Source organism: Entelurus aequoreus, linkage group LG11 (assembly GCF_033978785.1).
Source record: "Entelurus aequoreus isolate RoL-2023_Sb linkage group LG11, RoL_Eaeq_v1.1, whole genome shotgun sequence".
Classification (NCBI taxonomy): Eukaryota; Metazoa; Chordata; class Actinopteri; order Syngnathiformes; family Syngnathidae; genus Entelurus; species Entelurus aequoreus.
In genome coordinates, this window is record NC_084741.1 from 64,245,019 (window position 1) to 64,263,602 (window position 18,584).

At 38.3% G+C, this 18,584-nt stretch overlaps 2 protein-coding genes across 4 annotated transcripts in view; one reads left to right on the forward strand and one right to left on the reverse strand.

The window, feature by feature from the left end:
* LOC133660343 (glutamate receptor ionotropic, kainate 2) overlaps positions 1-18,584 on the reverse strand; it is a 472,659-nt gene that overhangs the window by 444,291 nt on the left and 9,784 nt on the right. For all 3 annotated transcript variants that reach the window (XM_062063755.1, XM_062063754.1, XM_062063756.1), the window contains exon 2: positions 16,546-16,946. In XM_062063755.1, the coding sequence (XP_061919739.1) occupies positions 16,546-16,687 (142 nt within the window). In that variant the 5' untranslated portion in view covers positions 16,688-16,946. The remainder of the gene's footprint in view (positions 1-16,545; positions 16,947-18,584) is intronic.
* Positions 1-18,584, forward strand: part of ascc3 (activating signal cointegrator 1 complex subunit 3) — a 407,454-nt gene that overhangs the window by 246,094 nt on the left and 142,776 nt on the right. The gene's annotated exons all lie outside the window — the stretch shown is intronic.

Genomic DNA, 18,584 nt, shown 5'->3' on the forward strand with positions numbered 1-18,584 from the left:
GGTGGATCTTGCGTGAGAGGAAGAGGAGGGTGGGTGGGTTAATCATTTTGCACTGCAGTCTGCTGAAAATGATGGAAAGCACCACTCTCTGTAGCAACTGATGCTGTGGTCAAAGTTGGAATTTCCACAAAACACATTTACAGGTATGCAACACTCTACTGGCATCTGCCGGCTAAAGTGTATAGTAAACCCTCGAATTTGTCACGTTTCATGTGTCAGGTAAACCACGACGAATGGGGCCATATGAATCCCCTCCCTACCGTACTCAAACAATTGTATGTAATAAAACAGAATAAAGAAGTAGTTTAAATATTTTTTTTATTTTTTTTAAACTGTCCACTGCACTCACCGTAAAGACATTGGAAAATGTACAGTTAATACATGTGATGGGTATCTAAATTGGCAGCATAAATCCCTGATCTCTAAAATAATCAATAGCTGCAGCCTTATTTTTATTATTATCAACATTATTAGTAATTTAATAAAGTACCAATGATTGTCACACACACACACTAGGTGTGGTGAAATGTGTCCTCTGCATTCGACCCATCCCCTTGATCACCCCCTGGGAGGTGAGGGGTGCAGTGAGCAGCAGCAGTGGCCGCGCCCGGGAATAATTTTTGGTGATTTAGCCCCCAATTCCAACCATTGATGCTGAGTGCCAAGCAGGGAGGTAATGGGTCCCATTTTTATAGTGTTGTTAGCAGAGGTGTGGACTCGAGTCACATGACTTGGACTCGAGTCATACTCGAGTCATGAATTTGATGACTTTAGACTCGACTTGACAAAATGTAAAGAGACTTGCAACTCGACTTGGACTTTAACATCAATGACTTGTGACTTCACTTGGACTTGAGCCTTTTGACTTGACATGACTTGCTACTTTCCCCAAAACCCAACGATTAAAAAGTTATTCGGGAGCGCTCCGTATCTTCCAAAGTGTACGTGTGTCGGTGTGTGTGTCTGTCAGGGAGTGTGCGCTCTCTCAGCGTGTGTGTCTGTCAGTACAACAGCCAATCAAATTAGATCCACATTGTTTTCATCCCACGGCATTCATCCAATCAAATTGCAGAACAACCAACGAAGAATAGCTCTCAAACAACGCGCCAGTGAGGAAAAATTACGTCAAAGAAAGTTTCGTTCGGGTATTAAAACTACGACTTGGTCAACAAAAAACGAATTGCAACAACTTCCAACTTCGTTCGACATTTGAAGTTGCAAACAGAACGGTAAGTTTTGAATGTAAGCTAACGTTTATTGGCTAAGTAACGTGACTTTTAATTGCTGTGTTGTTAAATCAGTGAGGCTGTAAACTCACTGCTAACACTATAACCATAGACATCTTATAAGTAGACGCAGCATGGAGCGCTACTGCCTACTGGCGCAGACGAGACGCGGGCCGCCATCTTGGAGTGGTGATCCGCTCCACTCAGTGCAATTCATTTGGCAGGAGCAATGAACTGTCAGCGCATTTAATTCATTTTACCTCACTGAATACCACTCATTTTCACGCGCTTTTTTGTCATACGTGTAGCTATGATAAAGGACACATGTTTTGGCGTGTTTTATTATTAATAGTTTGTTTAACAGTAATAAAATATTCTTATATGCTATAAATGACCAGACGTCCGAGATCAAAACTGGGAGTATAATCCCAGAGATGCGGGAAAAACGGTCATCTATTTTTAAATTCAAGAAACAATATGATTAGGTTATATAAACATGCGTATATTCTACATAAACAATGTATAGATATCTATATATCTTAGGGACCTATAGTCTGTATCTCTGTTGCTGCAGCAGCAGAGAGTTTATTCTGTCTTGACACTTTGTATTGATATTTTGTATTACATTCTTCCCTTAAATGATCATGTTTACAGTGATTGTTTTGTATGTATTTTTTATGTATGTCGCTTTGGATAAAAGCCTCTGCCAAATACTTTAACACAGTGGTCCCCAACCACCGAGCCGCGGTCCGGTACCGGTCCGTGGATCGATTGGTACCGGGCCGCACAAGAAATAAAAAAATACAAAAAATTATTATTACTATTTTTTTTTAAAAATTAAATCAACATAAAAAACACAAGATACACTTACAATTAGTGCACCAACCCAAAAAACCGCCCTCCCCCATTTACACTCATTCACACTCATTCGCACAAATGGGGTTGTTTCTTTCTGTTATTAATATTTTTGGTTCCTACATTATAAATCAATATATATCAATACAGTCTGCAAGGGATATACAGTCCCTGCAATTTTAAATGCACTTGTTTTAATAAATAAATACAGCGTTTTAAAAGCATACACAATCTGTGTAAATATATTAGTCTGTGGTTAAAAGGACTTGAAAGGACTCGAAACTTAAAATGCCGGACTTGGGACTTGACTTGAGACTTTCCAGTCTTGACTTTGGACTTGACTTGGGACTTGCCTGTCTTGACTCGGGACTTGACTCGAGACTTGAGGGCAAAGACTTGAGACTTACTTGTGACTTGCAAAACAATGACTTGGTCCCACATCTGGTTGTTAGTATCCTCGATGTTGGGACAGTGAATTAATCATTTAAATCAAAAAGGGGACATTTATTTCAAATGTGACTAATAAGGGAAATATTGTTTGACAATCTACCTAGCCTGAAACTACTGTATTTTTCAGACTATAAGGTGCACTTAAAATCCTTTCATTTTCTCAAAACTCGACAGTGCGCCTTACAACCCGGTGCGCCTAATGTACGGAATAATTTTGCTTGTGCTAACCGACCTCGGAGCTATTTTATTTGGTACATGGTGTAATGATAAGTGTGACCAGTAGTTGGCAGTCAAACATAAGAGATATGTGTAGACTGCAATATGACTCCAGTAAACAACACCAACATTTTATATGTTCCATTGAAAATATAGAATACTACACACGGCGCTCAAAAATCTATCAAAATGTTTTAGTACGACTTTGGTAAGCTATGAAGCCGCACCGCTTGATGGATTGTACTGTGCTTCAACATACGAGTATTATTATGGTGTGTGTATAAGGTAAGACATATTATCTGGCGTTTTGTTTCGCAATTTTATGCAAAAGCAACTTTTCTTACCTTCTGTTACCTGCTGATCTGTATTTGGGATCTGTATAAGTCCTGAAAATGTGCGCGCCTCCGCCTTTGTAGTCCGTGCCGACTCCGTAGTCGATAAGCTTCTTCTTTTTCTCTATCTTCTTGTTATGGGACATTCATCCTCCGCTGTTGCCATTTCTAATATAAAGTAGTGTAAAGTTCTTACTTATATCTGTCAGTAAACTTGCCATGAAAGCGCTAAAACATACCGGTGTGGTGAGTTTACATTACTCACCCAAGGAACTTTAGTTATTAGAGAGTCGGTCGGACGGTTTTTCACGGGACACATTTCCGGTGTTGTTGTTGTTTCCGGATGAGGAGATGCTGCTCCGTTATTGATTGAAGTCAAGTCTGAATGTCATTAAAACAGTTAGCTCCATCTTTTGACACTTCTTCCACTCCCGTCCTTGCACGCTACACCGCTACAACAAAGATGACGGGGAGAAGACGCTGTGGAAGGTGAGCCACGTAAATAAGACCGCCCACAAAACGGCGCATCCTGAAGCGACTGTCAGAAAGCGGCTTGAAGATGATCTGTAAAACATAATCTATGCAACATTTTGACCAAAGAACCACCATTACATGTTATGTAGACCACAAGAAAGTGTTTTACATTAAAAAAAAAAAATTATAATATGACTCTTTTAATGCGCCCTATAATCCGGTGCGCCTTTTGTATGAAAATAGACCTGACTAGACCAGCTCATCGGCAGTGCGCCTTATTATCCGGTGCGCCCTATGGTCCGGAAAATACGGTAATTGTAAACATTCCGGTTTTCTTTATTCATTCCCCGGCCAATAAACAGTATATCTAAAAATGTATAACCACCATGAGTAGTAAGCGCAGTTAAAAAAAGTAAATAAAAAAATGGCCCTGCGATGAGGTGGCGACTTGTCCAGGGTGTACTCCGCCTTCTGCCCGAATGCAGCTGAGATAGGCTCCAGCACCCCCCACCACCCCAAAAGGGACAAGCGGTAGAAAATGGATGGATGGATGGGGGGAAAAAAATCATTGTTCAATGATGTGATGTTAATGTTGATCACCAAATAACCCCGTCACCCATAAAACCTTGTTAGACAAAATAACTTTTACACAGGAAGCTATTAAGCCGTGTGTACTATGAGAGTGCACCGTGCATACTGATTGTCACACCAAATGTGTCCTTCCCTGCAAAAAGTGTCGGGAGGCTCCCCGACCGTGCAGGCCATAAAAGCAACACCAAACATCAGCATCAGATTTAATCTGCACTCACACATAATCATGAAACTAAAAGATGCGTCTGAGGCCAGCAGATAATTGAATCCACAACATACCGAGGGCGGAAATAAGGACACATCATGGAGTGCACTCTATATTCCGAGTCGCTTAAAACAACAACGGTTTGTGCTGCGTTTTTGTTTTGGCTGTTATTCAGAAGGTCAGCGGTGAGGACTTTGACAAATGCACACATGGATGGTTGTGGGGCAAAAAGACTGATTTTAAAAGGCAGCGGATGAAAAATAGCCTCTTCTTCTTATCTGCTCATCCAGACCCGCCTTTTAGGTCCGTATCAGACATGAGGACAGTCCTCTCCTTTAAGAACACGCTTTGTTAAAGGGTGCTTCATATCCTTAATGAATACCGTCCCCTGTCAACAATCTGATTTGAAGTGGAATTCCATTTTTTGCAGCATCTTTTCACAGCCAAAAAAGTAAAACACAGGTATTCTGTGATTTTTAAATTCTGAGCTTAAACTCAGTTGTCTAAAAATAGACCAAAAGGCATACTAATTACAACAACTAACCTAAGTCAAACTTCCCACTATATTGTTCTATACATGGATTTTAATGTAAGTGGCAGTAAGTGGTCCAAGTTTCTCCCCTTTCTGAGATTTTATTTTTTATTTTTATAATGACGTCTAATTATACGATGGTGATTGCTTTCCTTTTGTTTGGCGGACTGCCATCAGAAAGGTACGCCTTACACTTTGGAGACATAATGAAGGACGAAAGGTAACAAAAAGGAACAAAAGACACGTTGATGCCAGAAAATGATCCTGCCAATGTATTATCCCACCCACATAATAAGCACTCTTTAAAACATCAAATAATTGATGGGGTGTGCGTCCTGTAACCACGAAACGTCTTAACAAAAAAAAACAAAAAAGGCCGCCTGTATATGTTGGATAGATCTCCAATAAGCTTCCATTCTCCGATATTCCAAAAAAACAAGAATCCATGCAAAATTGACTAAGGATGTCCCAATCCACATATTGGTCCGATATCAGCAAAAAAGAAGTATCGGATTATATCATCTAGACCAGTGGTCCCCAACCGATTGGTTCCGGGCCGCGCAAGAAATTTAAAAAAAAAAAATATATATATATATATATATATATATATATATATATATATATATATATATATATATATATATATATATATATATATATATATATATATATATATATATATATATATATATATGGTTTTTTTTTGGTTTTTTTATTAAATCAACATAAAAAACACAATATATACATTATATACCAATATAGATCAATACAGTCTGCAGGGATACAGTCCGTAAGCACACATGATTGTATTTCTTTATGAAAAAAAAAAAAATAAATAAAAATAATCCCCCCCCCCGGTCCGTGGGACAAATTTTCAAGCGTTGACCGGTCCCCAGCTACAAAAAGGTTGGGGACCACTGATCTAGACCAGTGGTCCCCAACCACCGGGCCGCGGCCACCAGTCTGTGGATCGATTGGTATTTTTTTTTTTTTTTTTTTTTTTTTTTAAATTAAATCAACATGAAAAATACAAGATACACTTACAATTAGTGCACCAACCCAAAAAACCTCCCACCCCCATTTACACTCATTCACACTCATTCGCACAAAAGGGTTGTTAATATTCTGGTTCCTACATTATATATCAATATATATCAATACAGTCTGCAGGGATACAGTCCGTAAGCACGCATGATTGTATTTTTTTATGACAAAAGAACAACAAAAAATAAAAAATTAAAATAAAAATAAACCCTCCCCCCGTGGGACAAATTTTCAAGCGTTGACCGGTCCGCAGTTACCAAAAGATTGGGGACGACTGATCTAAACCAGGGGTATCTAACTCATTTTAGCTCAGGGGCCGCGAGGAGGAAAAATCTACTCCCAAGTGGGCCGCAATGGTAAAATCATGGCATGATAACTTAAAAATAAAGGCAACTTCAGGTTGTTTTATTTCTTTTACTTTGGCCAAAAAATAGAACAAGCACATTCTGAAAAAACGTACAAATCACAAATAATCCTCTGGACAAAACACTTCAAGTTTGTTGAAAATTCTGAGGAAATTGGTGCAGTTTCAAAAACACAATGAGCTTACACTTGGTCTCAGTGTATCTACAAAGCCAGGATTCAACTTTAAGTCACAGTCTTTCTGGGATTGAACAAAAAAACACAACATGTAAACTCTTCTAGGTATCAAATACCTCCTTTGTCATGTCCACGTATCAATCCAGTGCTATCTCAACAAACCGTAAGAAACAGAGGTAAAAACTAGGGATGTCCGATAATATCGGTCTGCCGATATTATCGGCCGATAAATGCTTTAAAATGTAATATCGGATATTATCGGTATCGGTTTCAAAAAGTAAAATGTATTACTTTTTAAAATGCTGCTGTGTACACGGACGTAGGGAGAAGTACAGAGCGCCAATTAACCTTAAAGGCACTGCCTTTGCGTGCCGGCCCAGTCACATAAGATCTATGGCTTTTCACACACACAAGTGAATACAATGCATACTTGGTCAACAGCCATACAAGTCACACTGAGGGTGTCCGTATAAACAACTTTAACACTGTTACAAATATGCGCCACACTGTGAACCCACACCAAACAAGAATGACAAACACGTTTCGGGAGAACATCCGCACCGTAACACAACATAAACACAACAGAACAAATACCCAGAAACCCTTGCAGCACTAACTCTTCCGGGACGCTGCAATATCCCAATCTAAACTCTCCGGTACAAGAGCTCCAAAACAAGTAGTCCTACTTGTACAAAGCTAGACAACCAATTGACATCTAAACATCCTCCAAAAGGTAAACATGGTATGCTACAAGCTACAAGGAACTAGCAGCTACACAACAGCTAAGCACACAATAGCACACGAGCGAGACATACGCAGTAAGTGTCCATATTGCATATGTCGACATAAACAAGCATCGAATAATTATAGTTTGCAGAAGCGTTTTTAGAATACTGGTTCCGCTCTTATCTCACAGACAGATGTTGAAGTATGAATACATGTTCTTCAGATAAGATGTGGGGTTCCTCAAGGCTCAATTGTAGGTCCCATATTTTTTAATTTTTATATGCTGCCTCTTGGGGACGTCATTAAGGGACACGGCATCAGTTTCTACAGTGATGATACACATTTGTATGTTACCGTGTCTCCTGATGACATACTGTATGACCAATAGATTACCTTTTTAACTGCATTGTAGACATCAAGTCATTGTTGGCAGGGATTTTTTTTAAATAAGTTTTAGTAATAGGCCCTGAAGACCAGAGGGAGAAACGTTTACCAAAATTACAAGATTTTAAACCAACAGTCTATAAAAAATGTGGGCGTTATTGTTGACTCCGAGCTGACCCACATATTAAAAATATTACAAAAATATTTTTTTATCATCTTAGGAACATAGCCAGAGTCCGCCTGTTTCTCTCTCAGGCAAACACAGAGGTGTTAATGCATGCTTTAATTTCCTGTTGTTGAGACTACTGTAATGCCCTGTTCTCTAGCCTTCCTAAAAAGAATATCAGAAGTCTACAATCATTATAAAACTCGTGCAGACGAGGAGCAGAGAGCGGAAGCACATTACACCAGTTTTAAAGTTGCTGCATTGGCTCCCTGTCCACTTCAGGGTCAGTTTCAAGGTTCTATTACAAATGTCATAATGGCCTTGCGCCTTCTTATCAATCTGACCTGCTTTTACCGTATCAACCCTGGCGGATCGTGGGGTCCTCAGGCACTGGTCTTTTAGCTTTACCATATACCAGACCAAAGACCCACGGTGAAGATTATTTAGCCATTCTTGCCCCCACCTGTGGAACAGCTTGCCAGAGAGCCTTTGGACTGCACAGGCTGATCATTTCAAAACACTTATGTTTTTATTATGTATTGTGTTTTTTTCTATTTCAATTATTAATATTACTACTATTATTATTTAATTAACTTATTAATTTATTATTTATATTTTATTTTCACACATATTTTTTCATATGTTTCATACTACTTTTTAGATGCCGTTAATTTTTTTTATTCTTCCACCTCAAAGGTGGCGTTTTTCCTCAAATCCTTAGTGCCATGCCATGTTTTGTTTGTGGTTTTGTTGATGTTTTGTTTTGCCATGTTTTGTTTTTGTTTTGTTATTGTCAATAGTGCTGTCTTTGTGTAGTGTGTGTGTGTGTGTGTGTGTGCGTGTCTTTTATTCTCTTTCTCTTTTTTTGTACAGCACTTTGTTTTCCCCTTGCCAGTGCATGAAAAGTGCTGTATAAATAATGTTTTATTGTATTTTATTAGAAACTATCCAGTAAAAAACGTGTCCGCATCATTCAACTAACTGCGTCGTGATCTTAACCTAATGCCTTATTGTCATCCACGAGGTGTTGTTAAAAGATTGGAATTGGACTGATATCCAAAAATCTGTTAATCATAATGAAAATCAGAATAAACTAGCGTGTATTATAATTTGTCAATACAAACAAATATCAATTAGTTACAGATTCCAAAGGTAGAAGCTTATTAGAAAATATCCAGTATCAAACGTGTCCGCATCGATCGACTTACTGCATTATGAGCATAACTTAATGAATTTTTGTGGTGGCTAGGTGTTTTTTTTTTGTTTGTTTTTTTTGTTTGTTTTTTTATTTTAATCAACATAAAAAAACACAAGATACACTTACCAATAGTGCATCAACCCAAATAAACCTCCCTCCCCCATCCACACTCATCCACACTCATTTATATTCAAAAAAAAGTATTTTTTAAATGTATTTATCTTATTCTATCTTATCTAAAATAATAAAAAATAATAAAAATTTAAAAAAAAATAATAATAATAAAATAAAATTAAAGGACCTTATCTTCACCAGACCAGGTTGTCAATGAAATCAGATTGTGCGGCTAGGTGTTACCTAACCCCTCTTCTCCTCCCTAAAAAATATGTTTGTAGGCCATTTCAATGCAACTAGAAGGAGGTTTTATAACCTATTTTGAAAAAGTTCCATTATAATTATCGTATCAAATAACACTTTGAGAGAATCGGTTTTGGGAATGGACAACCGTGTTGAATTAAGAATTGATTCTGAATCGAATCCTCAAATCAGGAATCAGGTCGGATCGAATTGTCAGGTGTTCAAAGATTCACACCCCTAATAATAAGGACTTTTTTTTCCCCAGATATAATGGACAAAACTCCAATTTTATTGCAACATAATATAAGCTGCCGGGTCCCTACATCATTTAGTTTGGACATTTTTGCAGCAATTTGAATTGAACATGAAATATGTAAAATTCAGAGGCGTCCACTGGCTGTATTTACAATAGGAAAATGTCAACGAGTCCGAGTTGGTTAAGTTTAATAGCACAAAAAGATGAGGGGGGGAAAAAAAGAAAAGCATATCATGTGATTTAGGTTAAGTCAAGGTAGGGCCTTAGCCAGCCGTTGAGCACTCGAATTACGATGTCAATTTTTTTTTTTTTAGTTCTTGACAGATGGACCTCTCGGTGGAAAGAGACATTTTTCTTGTGATATCAGGCTGCCACATTTAGCTCATCTCCCCCATTAGACAATGACCTTCACACCAGCGCTGACAGCCCAGCAGGAGCATACATCACTGGGAGAATTTCGTGCAAGTCTGCTGCTCCAAATTCATCCAAACAACCGAGATAAGAATCTGTACATATTGAAGAATTATACAGTGTGTTGATGCTTTTTCTTTTTTAATTGGCTTGTTATTTGTCCTGTGTTGTTTTTTTGTTTGTTTTTTAAAGCAAAATGCCCTCAGTGTAGTAAATGATGAAAACGACAATCTCTGATGAGGGACCATTTTTAACATTACCTGTGTGAAAGCTCCAAAGCATTCACACATATGGTTTTCTACACCAAAATGCATCTATTTATTATTCAACTTCTTCTTCTTCTCCAGATTTTGCCGCTCTCTACCTTCCACATTTCACCCGATTCAAACCGTTCCAACTTCAAACTGTTCAGCCTATTCTAGAATCGCGGGCTTTTCCTTGATGAATTCCAAAAAGTCCCAGATTTCCCAGATTTCCAGGTTTTCCGGGACATTTTTCCCATTCAAAATGAAATGGCTATTTTTCAAACTTTCACCATTTCCACATTTTTCAATTGATTCAAACCATTCTACCGTCAACACATTCCACCATCCTGGAAATTCAAACTACCCTTTTTTCCAAGTTAAAAAAAAAATCCGGGATTTTCCAGAATTCCTGGTTTTCCAAAGCCCTATTTCCACCCTTTTTTCTGGCAACTACTCCTCCCACATTTTTCATCCCACTTCAACCGTTCCACCGTCAAAACATTCCTCTTAATTAGGACAGAACACTAAGTGTTTTTTTTTTAACTGGAAAATGTCCCGAAATTCCAGGAATTCCATAATACCATTTCTCAATTCAACATGTTACTTCTTCAACATTTCTCGACCGATTTGAAAAATTCCAACACCAATCATTCAGACCATTCAAGCTTTTTACCATTTTCAAAAAAATTCCCGATTTTCCCCGAAATTCCCACATTTCTTGAAAATTCTCATTGAAATGAATGGAACATTCTTCAAAGTTCCACAACTCCCACATTTTTTTGCCTCATCTAGTTATTCAACTTCTTCTTCTTCTCCAGATTTTGCCGCGCTGAACCTTCCACATTTTTCACCCGATTCAAACTGTTCTAACTTCAAACTGTTCAGCCTATTTGAGAATCGCGGGCTTTCCCTTGAAAAATTCCCAGATTTCCCGGAATGCCAGGTTTTCCGTGAAATTGTTCTCACTCAAAATGAATTGGCCCTTTTTCAAACTTCCACCATTTCCACATTTTTCAACCGATTAAAACCATTCCACCTTCAAAACATTCCACCATTCTGGAAATTCAAACTACCGTATTTTTCGGACTATAAGTCGCAGTTTTTTTCATAGTTTGGCCGGGGGTGCGACTTATACTCAGGAGCGACTTATGTGTGAAATTATTAACACATTACCGTAAAATAACAAATAATATTATTTAGCTCATTCACGTAAGAGACTAGACGTATAAGATTTCATCGGATTTAGCGGTTAGGAGTGACAGATTGTTTGGTAAACGTATAGCATGTTCTATATGTTATAGTTATTTGAATGACTCTTACCATAATATGTTACGTTAACATACCAGGCACGTTCTCAGTTAGTTATTTATGCGTCATATAACGTACACTTATTCAGCCTGTTGTTCACTATTCTTTATTTATTTTAAATTGCCTTTCAAATGTCTATTCTTGGTGTTGGGTTTTATCAAATACATTTCCCCAAAAAATGCGACTTATACTCCAGTGCGACTTATATATGTTTTTTTCCTTCTTTATTATGCATTTTCGGCCGGTGCGACTTATACTCCGGAGCGACTTATACTCCGAAAATTCCAGGATTTTCCATAATTCCTAGTTTTCCAAAGCCCTATTTCCATCCTTTTTTCTGGCGACTACTCCTTCCACATTTTTCAATGCATTTCAACCATTCCCCCGTCAAAACATTCCTCTTGATTGGGACAAAAAAACAAAGTTGTTTTTTGAACTGGAAAAATTCCCGGTTTTCCCGAAATTCCAGGAATCCAATAATACCATTTCTCAATTCAACATGTTGCTATGTCAACATTTCTCGACCGATTTGAAAGATTCCAACACCAAGCATTCATTCAGAACATTCACATTTTTTTTTAGCATTTTCAAAAAAATTCCCGCTTTTTCCAAAATTCCCACATTTCCATGAAATTCTCATTCCTCTAAGTTCCAAACCAAGTTCCAGTCTTCCTGGAAATTCAAATTCTTCAACATTCAACCATTCAAACTATTCTTACATTCATACTACATTTTGTCAGTTCAACTTCAGCATTGGAGCATTCACATGCAATTCCTTCTGGAATTGCATGTCAGCCACATTTCCTTAGCACACATATTCTTGACGATGTCATTAGGGATGTCATATAATCTCTCTACAAAAGCTACTGACATACATCAAATAAATGTACCATATCTGAAAATACAGATCTTAAACAGGTCTGTCAACGGATGAGTGGCGGCTCGCCTCGGATGAAAAAAAAAAAAAAAAAAAACATGATGGCTGTCTACCAGAAAATGCCTTTTTCTGCTACTAAATATGTTGTACCTGTTTCATATTGGAAGCATGAATGATTGTGGAATAGTACTCTGCAGAATCAGTGTCAGCTATCAAACTGTATGTCTCTGCACTCATGGACCAATCACCATCCTAATAGCATCCACACCAAGAGAATTATATAAGCTAGCGTGACAAGATCTACATTCTATAAATTCTCTTTTAGGTTCCTTTTTTAAAAAAGATATGTGTTTTGTCGTCGTTGTTGTGTTGTCTATATTATATACATTGTTGATGACGTATTTATATATTGTTTTACCCTGATTCATCCATCCATTTTCTACCGCTTGTCCCTTTTGAGGTTGCGGGGGCTGCTGGAGCCTATCTCAGCTGCATTCGGGCAGAAGGCGGGGTTCACCCTGGACAAGTCGCCACCTCATCACAGGGCCAACATAGATAGACACTGATTATTATTGTAATATAGCAAATGTAGAGCAAAAATTGGATATCAGACCAACTCCAATTGTTTTGACGCCTAGTGGCGACAAAAATGCATTAAAAAAGATCATGACACAGTAAGTTCAAGAATGTGGACACGTTTGATACTGGATACTTTCTAATATGCTTCTGCCTTGGAGAATTTGTATCTATAAGTAACATGCATATATGATTATTTAATATGTGTTTATGTTGGCAAATGTGTTTAGACTGCACTTATTACGTATTTCTATCTTGTGTGCTATTGTGTGCTTAGCTGTTGTGTAGCTGCTAGTTCTTTGCAGCCTACTATGTTAATATTTTGTAAATAATTCAGTAAAATACCAACATTGTGTGCTTATTGGAGGACATTTAGATGTGAGCTGGCTGTCCAGCTTTGCACAAGGAAATGCTATGCCGGACTGCTTGTATCAAAGCTTATATCTTTATATCTTATATTTTTGTTTTACTATTGTATGAGTCAAAATGTTATGTAACACATTGCCTCTACTATTAATAGATATACAGTACAGGCCAAAGGTTTGGACACACCTTCTCATTTCAATGCATTTTCTTTATTTTCATGACTATTTACATTGTAGATTGTCACTGAAGGCATCAAAACTATGAATGAACACGTGGAGTTATGTACTTAACAAAAAAAGGTGAAATAACTGAAAACATGTTTTATATTCTAATTCAGGGGTCCCCAAACTACAGCCCGCCGCCAGCGTCCAAAATCCGGACCGCGGGAAGTCCCAAGTTTAAAAAAATATTTTATTTTTTTATTATTTGAAAAAATATTTTCTACCGCTTGTTACTCTCGGTGTCTCCTAGCCACTCAGGCAAATCATATTGTCTAAAAATGCATTTTCCCATCGATAATGTGACATCATCAGCTGCAAGTGCGCGCTCTTACAGTCAATTAGTGCGCGAGGAATATATATATATATACATATATATATATATATATATATATATATATATATATATATATATATATATACGTTAGGCCAGGAAAAAACAGAGGCTATTTCATCCCTACAAGCCTGTTTCGCAGGTTTCCCTGCTCTTCAGGGGATTGTATTTATTTATTTATAAAATACATTTTATTTATAAATGTTATTTATTTGTAAAATCCCCTGAAGAGTAGGGAAACCTGCGAAACAGGCTTGTGGGGATGAAATAGCCTCTGTGTTTTTCCTGACCTAACGTATATTCTGCTCTATCCCGGTATTGAGCACTGTATAACAGATAAACCACAGTAACCTTGACTATATATATATATATATATATATATATATATATATATATATATATATATATATATATATATGTATATATATATATATATTAGTTTAAAAAAAAATAATATGTTTATACACGCAGGAAATACGTCCCTAGACACATGAGGACTTTGAATATGACCAATGTATGATCCTGTAACTACTTGATATCGGATTGATACCTAAGTTTGTGGTATCATCCAAAACTAATGTAAAGTATCAAACAACAGAATAATAAGTGATTATTACATTTTAACAGAAGTGTAGATAGAACATGTTAAAAGAGAAAGTAAGCAGATATTAACAGGAAATGAACAAGTAGATTAATAATTCATTTTCACCACTTGTCCTTTATAATTTTGACAAAATAATAGACTGGAAAATGACACAATATGTTACTGCATAAATTAGGAGCCTTTGTTTGTTTACTTACTACTAAAAGACAAGTTGTCTTGTATGTTCACTATTTTATTTAAGGACAACATTGCAATAAGAAACATATGTTTAATGTACCCTAAGATATTTTGTTAAAATAAAGCCAATAATGCCATTTTTTGTGGTCCCCTTTATTTAGAAAAGTATCAAAGTACCGAAAAGTATCGAAATAATTTTGGTACCGGTACCAAAATATTGGTATCGGGACAACACTAGTTTGAACTTTCAAGTCTGCAGAATGACTGGTTGTTAGGTGCAATGTTTGACTGTATAATGAACAGAAAAATATACTTTTTGGCTATAATATCTACAATGTAAGAATATGTGGACTCGGGATCTTTCTGTGTGGAGTTTGCATGTTCTCCCGTGACTGCGTGGGTTCCCTCCGGGTACTCCAGCTTCCTTCCCCCTCCAAAGACATGCACCTGGGGATAGGTTGATTGGCAACACTAAATTGGCCCTAGTGTGTGAATGTGAGTGTGAATGTCGTCTGTCTCTATCTGTGTTGGCCCTGCGATGAGGTGGCGACTTGTCCAGGGTGTACCCCGCCTTCCGCCCGAATGCAGCTGAGATAGGCTCCAGCAACCCCCCCCCCCCGACCCCGAAAGGGACAAGCGGTAGAAAATGGATGGATGGATGGACAGTAGCCTGTGCTGTACGTTATGATGGCGATTCGATACTTGGTTTTTTTTAGCTTTCCAATATCAATATCGACCCGTAGTCCCTTGCCACGACATGTTTTGGTTTTTTTATCCGTTTTTTTTTTATCTTAAATCTTACATTTTGAATCTCACCTTCTTTATCAAAGTGCACAGGCACTCGTGTTAGCGCCAAGAATAGAACCAATCAAACGCATGCGCGAGGAATCACTTTATAAGGTGTCATGACTAGACAAGCCCACATGTATGCTACAACTTTATTTTTGCAGCCATCCATCCATCCATCCATTTTCTACCGCTTATTCCCTTCGGGGTCGCGGGGGGCTCTGGAGCCTATCTCAGCTACAATCGGGCGGGAGGCGGGGTGCACCCTGGACAAGTCGCCACCTCATCGCAGGGCCAACACAGATAGACAGACAACATTCACACTCACATTCACACACTAGGGCCAATTTAGTGTTGCCAATCAACCTATCCCCAGCAGCCATATGCAATCCAAAAAAAAAAGCACAGCGACTAAGTCCCCTACTGGGTTTTTTGTCCTGTCCAGCTTCTCAGGCAAATTATATTGTTGATGTAGATGCCCGTATCGGCTGTTCAGATTTACTTTACAAAAGAGAAGTGTAGGATATGTCTCTTGTTGCCTTATTTGTATTTGACTTTATTAAATGTATTTATATTATCATTTGGTGCAGCCGGGCCGGAGCAGGAGGGGGTAGAAAGAGAAAAAAAGGAAGGCAGAGGGGGGAATTGTGAAGACAAGAGGGGGATTAGACAGAGAGGGTTTGGACTTTCAAGTCTGCAGAATGACTGTTTTTTTTTTTTTGGTGCAATGAACAAAAAAATATATACTTTTTGGCAATAATGTCAACAATGTAAGAATATGGCCAAACGACCAAGATATTTGTGAGAGAAAACATTAGGGAGAATCTTGGCATTGCCACTGTGGATAGAAAGGAGGTATGAAAACTCACACATCATCTTTTATCAGCTCAACCATTGGAAATAGCAACAGGTCCAAACTTCTACCTGCAGCTTTGTCACTTATTCACTATAACCGTGTTTCCCTATACAGTCAAATATCCTGAACACACAGCAACTTTGTGAAGGCGAAACCATTGGACATAATGGGACATACTAAACAGGGTGGAAACTTTTCTACGTGACATGAAAGAGCAAATGGGAAGCAAGCTCACCGAATCTCAACACGTGTGGCATCCCATGAGAACATCCCGCACAGTGTAAAAGCAGCAGCAGGAGACTGCACCTCAATCTGCCGTTAGAAACCAGCAGGGAGGTCATCTTCGCGGTTCCTGTGTGGCGCGCGCTATTCGCCATTTCCCCCTAAATCGCCGTAACTCCCAGGTGTGCGTTTGTTCCCTCGTTCACTCCGGCAGGTTAGGCGAGTGCTTCCTCATATCCATAGGGGGGGTGGGGGGGGGGAGAAGAGAAAAAAAAGCGCTGCGTGTCCGCGTCTTCGCTGCAGAAGCAGATGCTCTCCGACTCGGCCGAGGAAGGAGACGGCGGTGATGATGGAGATGGTGAAGGACGTGCGGGGGCATCCATGTCAGGCGGGACGGAGTTTGAAGAAATCCATCTAGGGGAGGGGGGGGAGAGACGGTCGGGTTTAGGAGAGACGGAGTGATGTTATGGAGTTGGAGAGAGTGGTGCTGATGCTGCACTGGCGCAGAGCATCTGACATGCAGCCGGCTAATAACAGTTCACGCACTCTCACGTCTCCGCGGATGACATTATCTCACATAGTCCACCCCTTCCCCACCCCCCTCCCCCCTCGGAGGCTGTGTTGCCTTTCTAGATTGTCCTCACGGTTCACTTCAGTCGCCGCTCGCTCCGATCCGAGTGAGCGCCAGTCAATGAATTAGACAAGATTGCTGTTTGATCGGAGTCACTCGAGCGTGCGGGCTGGAAGCGACCCTGCCAGCATGATGAATAGCCTCTTTCCTTCTACTTATCTATGGAATTATGACTTTTTTTTAATTGTCTTATTGTTTGAGGCAGTGGTTTTTTAAACTTTTTTTCACCAAATGCCACCTCAGAAAAAAAACTCGGCTCTCCAAGTACCACCGTATTTTTTTTTTTAATATTGATTTGTTCATTTGATAGGGAAATCATAATACTACGGAGCCCCTAAAGCAGACCTGGGCAAATTAAGGCCCGGGGGCCACATGCGGCCCGTTAAGCTTTTCAATCTGGCCCGCCGGACATTCCCAAATCATTTTTTTTTTGAGTTTGAGTTTATTTTCGAACATGCAAGCATACAACATGATACATCACAATTTCCAGTTTCTCTTTTCAACATGTTCGAAAAGGAGTAGGAAGAAGCAGAGCTTATTTAATCCTACCCCTTTTCTTTACATAACAGTTGCTGAAACTTTTTTTTATTCACTTCCTGTTCTCAATTTATTCACAATAAACTCCATATGTAATCACAATAAAAATAAATAAATAAATAATAGTAAGAATTTAATAATAATAATTGGTGAAGAAAGTCATATTTCATATGATGAGATAAGTAAGATTACTTTAAGAATGAATGAATGAATGGATGAAATAAATTGAAAATGTTTGTCATGGTTCTTCTTCTTTGTACTTTGTAAACACTTTAAGTTTGAAGAGTTTCTTGAAGTGTATCATAGTAGTACATTGTTTGATTGCTTTGCTTAATCCATTCCATAATTTGATTCCACATACTGATATACTGAAGGTCTTAAGTGTTGTACGTGCGTACAAATGTTTTAAATTACATTTTTCTCTAAGATTATATTTCTCCTCTTTTTTTGAGAAAAATTGTTGTATATTCTTGGGTAGCAGGTTATAGTTTGCTTTGTGCATAATTTTAGCTGTTTGCAAATTCACTATGTCGTGGAATTTCAGTATCTTTGATTCAATAAATAAAGGATTTGTATGTTCTCTATATCCAACATTATGTATTATTCTAACTGATCTTTTTTTAGATATTTAAGCTGGAAAGTGTAGCTGCCATTATGATGTGCAGTGATGTTTTCTAATGACTTGAACTATACTAAGTCTCCAATGGTTGGAATCTGCACTTTTGCATGATATACTAGTTACTATGGTAATCTAATTAGTTACTATGGTAATCTAAGTCACAGCAGCTCAGGCACCAAGCACCAAGCAGTGTGGGTGGGGAGCGTTTCCACTGAGTGTTTCCAGAGCCTGAAATGTGGGTGTCAGGGACAGATGCGGAAGGAGA